The sequence below is a fragment of the Tympanuchus pallidicinctus genome, unplaced genomic scaffold (assembly GCF_026119805.1).
Source record: "Tympanuchus pallidicinctus isolate F22 unplaced genomic scaffold, pur_lepc_1.0 scaffold23, whole genome shotgun sequence".
NCBI classification, from domain to species: Eukaryota; Metazoa; Chordata; class Aves; order Galliformes; family Phasianidae; genus Tympanuchus; species Tympanuchus pallidicinctus.
The window spans coordinates 3,194,069-3,207,621 of NW_026294740.1; the positions used below are offsets into that span (position 1 = coordinate 3,194,069).

The 13,553-nt window shown below is 38.5% G+C and overlaps 1 protein-coding gene across 1 annotated transcript in view; it reads right to left on the minus strand.

The window, feature by feature from the left end:
- The window catches only part of TBCD (tubulin folding cofactor D), a 109,336-nt gene that overhangs the window by 60,176 nt on the left and 35,607 nt on the right, over window positions 1–13,553 (minus strand). Inside the window, exon 14 of the mRNA XM_052687967.1 lies at window positions 1,491–1,647. Within this exon, the coding sequence (XP_052543927.1) occupies window positions 1,491–1,647 (157 nt within the window). The remainder of the gene's footprint in view (window positions 1–1,490; window positions 1,648–13,553) is intronic.

The following is a 13,553-nucleotide window of genomic DNA, read 5'->3' on the forward strand; positions in this document are numbered from 1 at the left end:
AAGAAACTTTAAATTTTTCAATTAAGAGGATGGAAAGAGAGGATTTACTTCAGTGAGGCAGTTGACCAAACCTACAAAAAACACAAGAACAAGACATTGAACAAGAGCTTACTGTTGGTAGGGCCACGCTCCTCCAACAATCAGCTTGCAGCTACCAATGAATTATTGGAAATACCTTTGTATCCTCAAATAGAAATACATCCCTACCAGTTTAAAGACAGCAGTAAATAACTGCACAGCTTATAACAGTCTGTTAGGACATGTGGTAACATTCTGCTCCTCCTGTCACTATGTCTCCATCACTAGATTTTAAAAAAAGCTGATTAGATTAAAAACTAACCAAGATGTGATCGCTACTGTTTCATTGTGCAAGAACACCTTTATGCTAACAAGTTCATACATAACTTACAATGAAATCAGCTCGAGCCTTGAAAATAATTATTTCCTTAACAACTCACTATGGCAAGTATAGCTATTTCTAGCATGCTTAACTGCAACAGGTATTTCCTAGAGTCCCAACTTCTATTTCTGACAATCAGCAAGAAGCTGCGGATGGCCTCATGTTCTCACATAGCTTGGTGGATGAAATGCATTAAAATACCACAATGCTATTTCATCAGACACTTTTTCCAGCTTCAGTTTGGAGAAAAGACATGACAGCTTGGAAAAAAAAAAAGAAGAAGAAAGAAAAACAGCATTTGGCCTCAAGAAATTGACAGCAGATGCTTAGACAGAAAGATTTTATCTAAGTTTCAAAAAACGCCAAGGGCAAGTGCCACCAGTGTCCTGTGACCCTGTGTGAAAAGGACAGCTTGGGAAAGCAGGAACAGAAGGATGAAGTATGGCAGAGACCAGTAAGGGGAAAGTGTGCTAGGATCAAGAAACAAAAATGGATACTGTAGGCCCTACAGACCATCCCAGAAAGCTTTCAGAACAGGTTTTAAAGAAGAAAGAACAAGTCTCGTTTTCTGTGGACACCTGCTGAGCTAAGTAAGCAGTCCAATGTCCCCAAAAGAGGTCGTTTCAATGTGATTGAAACAGTTCTGTCAGCGATCTGGAAGCAAGACATAGAAATAGCAGGAGGTACCCAGGACCTAAAAAAATCACTGTACTGTCCAAATTTCTGGATTTATTGAAGTAATACTGAATGATTACTGATTGAAACTCCTCCATTAGAGACAAAAGTGTCTGAGCTGCTGATATTAAAAACTAAAATCGATTCCTTGGAGAATAATGTCTAGAGATGAATGAATTTAATTCATATTATGTGGGATGCACCAGAAACTTTTAAAGCATGAAGACATTTTCCCTATCACTGGTGGCGAGTATCTTATTTTAAATACCTTAAAGATAGAGAATTAGCTCTATGATTATTAGCTCTAGAAGATACAGCGTTAGGTTACTCTGTTAACATCTACTTCCTCCTTAAATCTGAGGCAGATTTCAACAATTAACTGGAAGAAGCTCGGTTTATCATTGTGGCAACTTACCTTGAAATCTGGTTAATAAATGGTATCAGTTCAGAGGGATCATAAGCACGAGCAAAGGCCCAGGACAGATAGCATGCTGCATCTCTCACGTTGGAACCCACACTGCACGACCCCCTCTTCTCATCATATGTCAGAGCTTTCAAAATGACAGGAACAACTGTGAAACACAAAAGTGCACAGAAGCAACAATTAGAATCATAGAGAGAACCAGAAGGAAAGTTTAAGGGTATTAAGTGACCAGTAAAGAAAAGACAGAGTGAATCGTGTTCTGAAAGAAAGATAAGCATGGCTCTTAATACATGCTACTATTCACATTGATTAGAAATAATTCTTATTTTAACATCTTATTTCCTCGCAACTAGTATTTTATTTTTTATGCCATTTGCATAAAATTCAATGAGGATTAAGGCAAGCGAATTACGTAGGAAAAAACACTGTAGAATATTATTAAAGATTTACAAATTCCATCAGAGTTAGTTTTAGAAGAAAAATTTTAAGTGCTTCAGTCTTGATACTCTGCTAAGGATGTCAACACTGCCAAACTGCACAGAGCATGAAGTCAGAATTTGCGTTACACTGTAGTGCAAGCTAGAAATGCAAACAGGGGGCTTTACTCACGTTTCTGCTTACATATCCAAATTGTGAAGCCTACACGCCTGTCAGCAGTAAATAATGATTTAACGTAAAGCCAACAGCCTTTGATGAAGGAAAACTGAGTGCCAAAAATAAAATTTGCCAGTACTCTTTTCCTATCAGTCATGTTAATCATATCACGTTCACCAACACGTAAGTTTTCATTAGACTGTAAGAAAAGAAGCTGGAAAGAAATATGCATCTTAAACAACAATTTAGAATCATATACTGCACTTCAAAATGTCCTCAAGAAGCATTTAGAATAATCCTAATCCCCATATATACACATGCCATCTCATAAGGCCCTGGTAGAAAGAAATTCAAGAGCAAACTGCTTTTTACTTCTCAATGAGGCTTACTTGGGGAGGTGGGGACAGAGTAGGACTCTGTAACACATGGCAAAATTTAACAGAAACTAAACTAAACCCCAGGCTGTTAAGTTATGCTAGTTGAATGCAACAGCTTTTAAAAAGGAGTGTGTTCAACAGTGTTTCCTGATTTAATGGGTAACCTGAATGACTTCAGAATGAGCATGTTTTTGCCAAAAAAAAAACCCTGAAAGCCACATCAACATAACATCTTTGTGACACATTTTGCTTTCTTTAAACCTTAAGTGGGGTAATAGAGAAAACGGAATAGCCAAACAGAAGAGCAGGCAAATGAAAATCCCAGGATCTTATTATACCAGGCAGGGGTGCTGGTATTTTAAGCAACAAAAATAAGGTTGGTAAAACAAATAGAATGAAACTCCTTCTTCCATGTTTATGCATCCATCAAAGCTGTAACTCAATGAAAGCTGCTTCTACAGATAGGAGAGCTTTCAAAGACTTGAAGTGTTCCCTTATGCAGCCCTAGCAACGCTGCCAATATAACAAACATCTCACGTAAGCAAGGCTCCTATCTGCAAATCCAGAAATACAATCTGAATACATCCCTCTCTAGATGGCACATCTTTACTAAGAGAATAATGCCAGTAAAAACAAACAAACAAAACAACAGCCTTTAGGGGAAAAAAAATAATTTCATAATCTCTTTCTTGTATCAAATTTATCAAATGCATCTTTTTTCCCCAGAAAACGCCTGTCTCAAGGTAGTGCCATTGAACTAGGACTGAATTTCATTAGCAAACTGTGCCTGGACATACCTGAGTAGATACAATCACTAAATAATTAAATGTCATTGTACAGTACATCACTGTATGACAGCTATCTTAATCAAAGAAGATGCATCATAATTGGAGTAGCAAAATGTTAAAATGTTTAAATTCATTTTGACATAATGAGAGAAAATAAAGCAGTAACTGGGGAGTGTAGGCAAGATGTGACTATTAGGACCACAAGCACTCAACAGGAAGAAATTCCCATTCAGGAACAACGATAGAGCAAAGATGGATGGGCATTTTAGCACCTCTCAAGTCTGACAGAAACTACAATAAAAAAGTTTAAAAATGTTGACTAGCTTGTTTTGAAAAAATGCTACATCAACTGATGAAAAAACAAAATAAATGGAATTAGCTGGTTCTACAGGAACTCTAAAAGAGATGCCAAGGGCAATTTTGCAAAGCTGCTGCAAATTTCCTTCAGCACGGTGTGATTGCTGCAGCTGCTTCAGACAGCTGTGTGCTCTCATCTCTCTGCACACTGAACAAAAAGTAGAAGAAGGACCCACAAGCAGCCCACTGCACTGCATTGTTTGTATGAAAACAAAAACATGTGCTTTTCAATTTTGGACATCAGTGTTCCAATGGTAGGGAAAATAGCAGTTAGTAGCAGGACCTGTATTCTCCAAGACAGAGGTGATGCTGCAGAGACAAACAACAGAAACTAAGGAAATGCAAGGCAGAAGAACACTATTACTGTGAGCAGCTCAGGTCTCCCCCATTGTCCTGCAGCAGTGCTTGGGACTTGATGTTCTGCTCCTGTGGCTGGGAGTCAAAGCACTGCTGCTGCAAAAGAAAGCGTGACTGGAAGTCTGGAGAGCGGACAATGCACAGAAAGGAAAGTAAAGTGGACATTTAGAAGGTGGAGAAAAAAAGGAAACCAAAGTGAAGTGTCTTGCAGTTAAGTAAACACAAATACTACAAAAACAGTAAAAACAAATACTGCTGTGGAAAACCTGGTCTAGAGGAAGGTGCCCCTGCCCATGGCAAATGGTTGGACTGGATCGTCTTTAAGGCCCCTTCCAAAACAGTCATGGAACAGTCATGGAAGAGCAGAGGCAAAGCATCTGTACTGTTTAGCTCACTGTAATCAAGATCTTACAAATGACGTTCCTAACCCACAGTTTGGTAGGTTCTGTGTCTGCAGTGTCTCATGCACACAACTTTTCACCTTCAGTCTAACACAGAATACCAGCTTAAAATTTGTTTTTCTCTGATTTAAAATGTTCACATCCATGTTACTGCAGAGCTTTGCTTGATACGCTGTGCAACAATGACGTTTTAAAGCTCTGCAGTCAGCTTCTTCCTTTTGTATCTGTTGTGCAATTCAATTAATCAGATAACCACCTCTTCAGTCCTCAGCGTGGTCACAGTGTTGTACTTTTCTGCTATCCACTGCTTCAAATCTTCAGATTTAAAAATCACACCCAAATCAATTCTACCAAAAGGTACACGTGAAAAAAATCTTTACCAAAAAAAATCCAGAAGAAACTGCTGTTTCTTTAGAAAGGCAGAGATTAATTCATTTTTGAAATTAAATAATGCGCTCTTTAGCTGCTACTTAAAAGTAGGGTGCTGGGAGACAGAGCACGGACAAGACCTGAAGAGGTACTTAATTTTGAAAGTTACCAATTCTTTCATAGTTCTGTATTAAAAGTTTGCCATTAAAGACAGAGAACAAGTAGTGTCCACTCTCAACCCAATTATTAAAACAATATCCACCTGTTTAGTTCTGTAACGCTCAAGAAAATACAGTCACCTTTACCTGTAGCCTAGAGGTATTAATAAGCACCTGTTACGCTCCACCCTGCCTTACCTAACAACATAACTGCAGGTTGCAACACAGCCCTTTGCTCAAGCCTTATGAAAATAAAGAAACAACTCCGGGCTTCAAAGCATTGCAGGCAGATTTTCTCTCATCCTAGAGACAGGCTGCATGGATACTTTGCTTTTTAAACACCAATTTTAAACAATCAGATGCTTAGCACCTATCAGGTTCACATGAGTAACACTAAGCAAATAGGGATGAAAACTCATGGAAGTTACTGGATAGTGAAGGGTCATAGGTAACTAAACCCATTCTCATTGCTTCTTAAAAGTACTTTAAATTAAAGTATACACATACCTAAGCTATAACAGATGCCATCAGAAGTCGAATATTACTTTAACTTGTCATGGTTTTTACATATTGCAGTGTTTATCATATAAAACATACAAATACAGCAATTAAACAAACAACAACAAAAACCTGTTCTTTAGCCTTAGGTCTTGTCTACACGAGAAAATTACAAAATTCCACGTCAACTCCAGTTCACTTAGAACAGATGCATGCTCTGAATCTCAAGTTAAGAACTGATTAAATTTAGTTGAAAACTAGAAATATGTTCCTCTTAAAACAGACTAAGCCAATGTTACCCTTTTGATATAAGGCTTACACTGCTATGGATGGTTTATGCAGAGAAACATTTTCAAACTATAATTGATATACTGGAAAATCATAGAATGGCCTGGGTTGCAAAGGAGCACAGCGCTCATCCAGTTCCAACCCCTGCTGTGTGCAGGGTCACCAACCAGCAGCCCAGGCTGCCCAGAGCCACATCCAGCCTGGCCTCGAATGCCTGCAGGGATGGGGCATCCACAGCCTCCTTGGGCAACCTGTTCCAATGCATCACCACCCTGTGTGAAAAACTTCCTCCTCATATCCAACCTAAACCTCCCCTGTCTCACTTTAAAACCATTCCCCTTGTCCTATCACCATCCATCCTCACAAACAGCCGTTCCCCCTCCTGTTTCTATGCTCCCTTCAAGTTCTGGAAGAACACAATGAGGTCTCCCCAGAGCCTTTTTTCCTCCAAGTTGAACAATCCCAGTTCTGTCAACCTTTCCTCATAGGAGAGCTGCTCCAGCCCTCTGATCATCTTAGTGCCCTCCTATGCACTCACTCTAAGAGCTCCACGTCCTTCCTGTACTGGGGCCCCAGAATGATAAAATGGAAGAAAAATATTTCAATTTTTAAAAAAATGAGTTTTGAGTAATAATTTTATTCAGACTTTTCTTCAGCAAAACTAACTCCTTGAAGAAGTATCTATCATCTGTAGGTTCACCTTCTTTGTGAGCCTCAGGCATAGAGAAGTGTAAACAAGCCATATCTACAGTAAGTCAACATCCCATGTTTTACATACCTATACTTATCATTAATGTGCCAAAAAAGAAAAATAGATGAAGAGAAAAAAAGAACTCAGTTTTCACTATGAAGAATTTCAGATTTAAGACCACACGCTCCCACGTGGCACTCCAACCTCTTTTAGCAATGGGTGCGCCCTAATCAGAACTTCATTATGGCTCTTATGCTAATATTTAATTTATCAACTGATACAAACATAGGTAATTTTAGGTTAGGCTCATTATCAGAAATAAATATTTGCTTCAAGCTCTGCCAAACATCTATAATTTGTTCTCTTATTTTCTATACAAGCTGTGTACTTGAGAATTTACACTGAAGGAACTATTTCATCATTTCAGTATGCTCTGCAGTGAGGATTCTCAAGCATTCTGGGAAACACTCTATTATTGCATCCTGTAGGACAAGTGCCTAAGAACTGTCAACAGGTGGCCTCTCTTCTCCCAACCCTGCACCCAAGTCTGACCTAGTTAGGAGTCTGCCAGAGTATCACAATTCAGGCATGCTCACACAATATGGTTGAATTTAACAGCTGGAGCATCTTAAGCTGCCGTAAGTTTCTCACAATTCTTAATGCTGACCACATATATAAGGCTATATATATGCATATCCGCAGACCGAATGGGCTTTTTCTAACCCGTGACTATGGAGAAGTGTGTCTGTCTGGTTGCAATCTCAGTTCAGTCTCTCACTACGTAATGAATTAAGAGAGTCTTTAATTATATGATCACGTGGTATTTTTTTCCATGGACCTATCTCAGTCAGCACACAGGAAAGACCTGCTCTAGCCATGAATCACAGCTGGGCTGTAGAGGAGATTGTTGTCTGCCTTGCTGCTGAGGGTGGAAAGTATGTAATGCAAAGACTGGCTCTCAGGCAGAACAGAAGGGATTGTTGGTTAAGGTGGATGTTGCCCTAAAGAACTGCATTTTAACTACATCTCTGCTGAAGACTCGCTGTTTGATACCACTCATATTACTTAAATATAGTATTTAAAGAAATGGACGTTAATGCTCATTTCCCAGGCATCTGCTTCAATAAACTAAAGGCAGGTTTGCCGAAGTGCTACAACCCTAAAATTGGAGCAAGCTTCCGAGGATGGCAGAGGGCCAATGTGGAAGCAGACAGATCTGGATTTTGGCCAGTCTATCTCAACATCATTATGTAATGCAGCCATAAAAACGCACAATTTGTACGAATCCCTACCTGGCTACAGCGAAAGAACTACAGCTGACCTACAACAGCAGTGATCAACCTCTGCTTCAGTGCTGAAGCACAGAGCACTGAATGTTTCAGAGATCAGCCTACACGCTCATGCCCAAGGCCACATGAGAGCTAAACAGAGACCTTCATACAGGTTACAGCTAACAGCTCTTCCTTTAACTTCAGCAGTAGCAAATTGCAGTTTAAGGACACGAAGAAACAGGTTTATGAAGGAATCCTACCGAGTGAATTACTTGCTCTGAAGGAGTATAAAAATTTTGCAAATTCATAACACTGCATGTCAGAAAAGAAAAATCACCAGAGAAACCCCAACCTTTAGGCTAAGGTTGTGCAATATTGAGATAAACCCTGCAGTGAAAAAGCTAGAAGCAATTCATTGTCATTTATTCCCTGCTTAGCATTTGTACCATTTCCCAGTTGCAATGGGGGAGGGACTTTTCCTGCTGTAGCTTCAGCCATTTAATTTAATCTCTCTAAAAGAAAAAAGTATTTTTAATACCTTCTTGCTAATTTGAAAACCATTATGATGACATTCCCATTACAACTTTTTGAAATACGATTTTCAGTATCAGTGTCATATATCATTTTTAAAGTTCACCTGGGTGTTAGAGAAAAGAAATTCTTCCACAACCAGCCTTTCAGGTTTGGGTGTTCTCTAGATTCTAGGAGTCCACCTAAGACAGATAGATCTTTTCTCATTTCTTCCTGTACCTGCGATGAAAAGTACCTGGATGCTTGCCAAAAGCCTCACAATTAACTACCACTTCAGGATAGATTAGCACATTTCAGAGCCTGACTTCCTGATGTGCCCTCCTCCAAAAACCGAGGCAGCTGCAAGTCAGTATCAAATAACTTACTCTGGAATATGAAAACAAAGAGGATATTAAAAATGGAGCATGCAAGGTTTAAGATGCTCTAGAATACACTTTTCTGAGACTACTTAAACGCATAACTTCAACCTCATTATAGAATACTCGTGAAATCAGTATTGGTTTTAAATTTAATCTTTTTTTTAATTCTTGATAAGTGGAATGATGGAACTGGACAAGCAAAAGATGTTCCTTTTCCATTCTATGTAGAGTCTTTCAGACTTTTTTTTTTTCTTTTTAAAGTACACTAACATTGGTATATAACAACCAGGAAGCACCATTCTCCATACTGTCAAACAAACCTACTGTCTTATCAATACCAGCCAACACATGGGCATGTTCTGTACCAGACACACCACTGATAATCTGGTGCTATCAAAGAGCACATACTCCCTCTAACCAAATTAATGATATACACGACAGAAGCTGAGGGAATGATGGAAGCTGGGCATACGGTGACATTCTTTCAACACTGAAATAAACAGCATTTCCTATTTAAGCAGTATGCTTATCATTCTGCACAAACAATACACAAAATATTTCCCTGTGCCAGCAGCACTGCCTGCTCTCTTTGACTGAAATGCTAAAAAAATCATTCCAATTTCCACAGTGACATCCTAAATTTCCAATTTAAGTTACCAAATTTTCCATTCCAAGGCATCCTAAATCCCATCTCAGTTCCACATCACTAAAAGTAATGTTGAGTACAAACATAAAGGTGTTTTGTTTTTTTTTTAAATATGTTTGTCTGCCTTTACTCTGAAGGTAATTGATAGAAGAAATAAATGATGGTTCTTGACAAGTTGGGTTTTTTTCCCTCACTCTTCTCTGCTTATTTTGAGAGTAACACATGGATTCAAGATTTGGCTCACTCGCACTGACCCACCAATGTTACACCTCTGAATTAGCCATTGTTTATCTATTTCATCAGCATCATGAGTTTAAATGCTGCTTTCATTGTTTCCACAGTTTAAAAAGTGGGAGAGGGATTGTTTCAGTCAATGCACTGTGAATAGGTAAGGGCACATAAGAATGTAGGCAGACCAAAAATAACGCCTTCCTGGCTGGAATCCTTCCAAAATAAGCACTGCTGCATTGCAAGTTTAACTGCAGAGTTCTTCCACACTCTTTGCCCTTGGCTTCCTCTTCTTGCTCTTCCAAGATGCCAGTGCTACCACCCTTACACACACGTTTTCACAGTTCTACGATGGCACTGCGGGTGCCATTTAACAGATACAGCTGGGACTTCTGAGCAGTCAGTGAGTTTTTGGGAGAATTTAGCATGAGAACACTTTCAGTCTCGCCATGGACATATTGAGAACACCTAGGAAGTTTCATGTTCCTATATATGACACACCTTATTAGCTAGAAAGTTTATACTATGCTGTCATCAAGAGAAATTTTAATAACGTCCTTTCACAAGCAAACCAGAAATTCAAGTAAACTAGGATTCTCTTGTTTGTTTAGTATTTATCCCCACCCAATTAAATAAAAACCCCTATAAATAATAGTCTAAGGCCTACAAAACCACAAATACAGTACAAAACAAAAGATGTGAAATCATATAGAAACCACACTAAAATACAAGTTTTTGGCCCTGACACACACTGTACAGTCAGAAATGTTTCATTTAAGAGTGCTACAATTCCAAATGCAGAAATTCACAAAAATACATCAGAACATAAAATTTTAATGACTTCTTGTCATTGTTTTCTTTTCTTTTTGTCAATGTTTTCTCTATATTGCAAAAGCAGCTACATGACCCATATTAAAAAGACTGAGCTAAATGGTAACACACAGTTTCCAACTCAAAAACACAGACAAATTGCAGTTCAAGAGCTTTGGATATAAAAAAATAAAGAATAAAATAGCAGATTTCACTTGCTCTTCTATATTGCTTTTAAAATTTTAGTAGTAGACAACAAATCAGTCATCTAAGCCTTTACAAATTTGACACGTTTCAAAGGATGACTGAAAGCTAAAAACCTTTTAAGTCCAGAAGTTCTCACTGCATGCATCATGTTCTCTCCTTCATGGGACTGGCATTGCTGCAGACAGACAACGATGCCTCAAAGAAAACGTGTGGGACTGATTTCATATAAACCAGAACTGCACGTGGCACAATTCATTGCAGATCCTACTACTGGATTCCATGAGAAAAAACTTCACTTCACATGAGTGAGAAAACTGTCTTAGAATCTCTGCGTAAATCTTGAAATCAAAGCAAAAACACTCTGCATGAAAAACACCAGGAATAATAAATTTTAAAAGGCAATTATAACCAAAACATCAAGTAGAAACTCAAGAAAAGCATATTTTACATCTCTGTTAAAAGGACTGATAATGAAAAGAACGACTACCCAAAGCTCCTTTTTATAAACAGTTCCCAGTTTTGCCTACAGTCTCAGTTTCTGAGGTTACCAACTTCCCCCGAGATGTTTCACTGCCCAAGGGTGAGGATGGGAACTAGAAGGAAGATCATCCCAGTTCCAGGCCAAACACTCACAGCGCAGGCCACAATAAATATCTAAAAATATGATCTGCAGTTGCTATTAACTGCTGAGCTTTTATTCTTTTCCCATACAAATAATTTGCTCTAGTAATCATGAACAAGTGGCTCACAAACATCAGCAAGGTAATCTGCCCAGACATATCTCCAAAGTCAGGGACTGAAATCATTATGAGAAACAAAGGCACGTTTCAAAGCTGTTATTTGAAAAGCATTAAGACTAATGACTATTCATATGGGATAGAAGAAAATAGTTATGAGAATATTGTACAAGAATCACATAATGTTTTGGGGCACAGCATGAACTACACCAATTACATTCAAATACATCTGCCCCCCCCAGGACTGTAAGGCAGCCCCAGTCCAAACATGTTAATACAGATAGCAAAATCTGTCAATAACTTCAGTTTGAGCAACCAGAGAACAAAAAGGGCTTTCTTGAACATTTAGCTCAAAGCCACTCATTCAGACACATAACAAAAGTGACAGGGGCAGAAGTGGCTGCCAGTCACACAGTTTCAAGGCAGGCTCTGAGCTTCATGAGTTATACGTCCACCAGTGCTCAACTAAGTGACTTTATCTTTGATCATTCTTCTTTCTTGGATTAACAAGCCTGTGCATTTGTAAAGCAGCTCGAGATAGACTTGGCAGTCCTGCTGATGACTGACAACCAGTGGACATGTTCTGGAAGCCAGCAGCAGCTCTGGTTGATCCATGGCATCAGAGCAACTCAGGCACCAGGGCTGTTCTATGCTTTAGAGCAGAAAGCTGAGAATCACCTGATTAACAGAGGGCTTGATAAGTGACCAGGGTAACACCAAGCACTCTTTGACACATCCAGGGAGTTCAAGTTTGAAGTGAGAGGATGAAAATAAAAATTAGGTAAGCAGCTTATCAAGAACAGGTTAAGTTTATCCCATTTATATGTATGGCTTCTGATAGCAACATTTTGTTTTGTTTCATGCCAAATGTCAGAAAAAGACCATATAAAAACACGAAGTAAGTTTCTAACACTTAAAGAATGGCATTTTATGCACAGTTACTAGACATATGAAATCCAACTATAGCTATGCAACACATCCTTATAATGTTCAGGAGACTGAATTTTACATAGAATTTAGAACCCAAATGTATGTGTTAAACTACATAAAGAAGCAATAAAAGTACAGCTTCAAACCATCAGAGGTATGAAAACAATCACAACTGGGGGGAAGGAAAAAAAACAATATGGAGAAAAAAAATTAATAAACACGTTATTATGTCCATTCTGCTGCTCATCTCAATTAATCTGAGTGCTGTACTCAAGCAAACTAAGGAGGGCGTTACTAACAGCAACTGGGTTCCGTTTACCAAATACTCAAGATGCAAGTATAATGAGTTAACAAAAGTGATGAAACCACGTCACTGCAATCAAGATTTATTACTTCCAGGAGCACAAACAAGGAGCTATTGTGTTCCTCTTCTGGGGTCCATCAATGAATCCTCTCACCTCGATCTGAAATTTTAATATCATCCAAACACCAAGAAAACCAATCACATACTGTTCTATTTTTCCAGTTTTACTTCATTTGCAGCTGACTCTAGGTGACTTTCCAGAAAGTAGCTTGATTTAAAACAAGCTTTATATTTTGCTTGGAACAGGGAAGCAATTAGACATCACATCCACCTCGCACATACCAGATCAGGGAAGGGGGTTGTGCTGCCTCCCAACCCAATTCAGTCACCTAAATTAAAGGATCCCCATTTTTTGCTCTAGTAATCATGAACAAGTGGCTCACAAACATCACGGTGAAAAGCAAGGTAGCTTTTTCTGGTTGCCAAAACACGCAATTTTCTTTCAAAACAAAATATGTGATCAGATTCTACTCAAAGAAACCCATCTCCACTCTATCATGTGCCAAAAAATACAAGTAAAAAAGAAACTTTCCTCAAGCTACAGAAAACAAAGACTAGAGCACTGGAGATTGTGGACTTCTGAGTAACATCTTCAGCTGCTGAAGCAAAGGTCTAAAGACCTGCAGGTCTTTACAGAGCCAAAGAATTTACAGTAGACAGTAGTATGACATCTTTTTACACTGTTAGGCTGCATTATAGGAAAGTGAATATTAAAGCAAAAAAAAAAAACAACAACAAATTCAACTGCTTGTAGTTAGAAAAAATGTCCAGAAAACTACATTGGCACAGTAACAAGAAGGATGGGAATCTGCATACTTAGGTAGGAAAGCACATGTCCATAAGACATTCACACCTCCATATTTTAAAGTTTCAAAAATTTAATGGCTAAAAACCATCAGAAGTTGTAGCCAGAAACCACTTAGGACTCATTTACAGTAACAGAAATGGATTTTTAGAGACAACTAGACAGAAGTACCCAAGGATTTTCCTTTTAAAGGGCCAGTATGTGAGAAGTTATTATTTCACCAAGCCACTAAATAATTGGTAGATACACTAATAAAGTTGTCATTTATGATCTCCAACTAAAATGCAG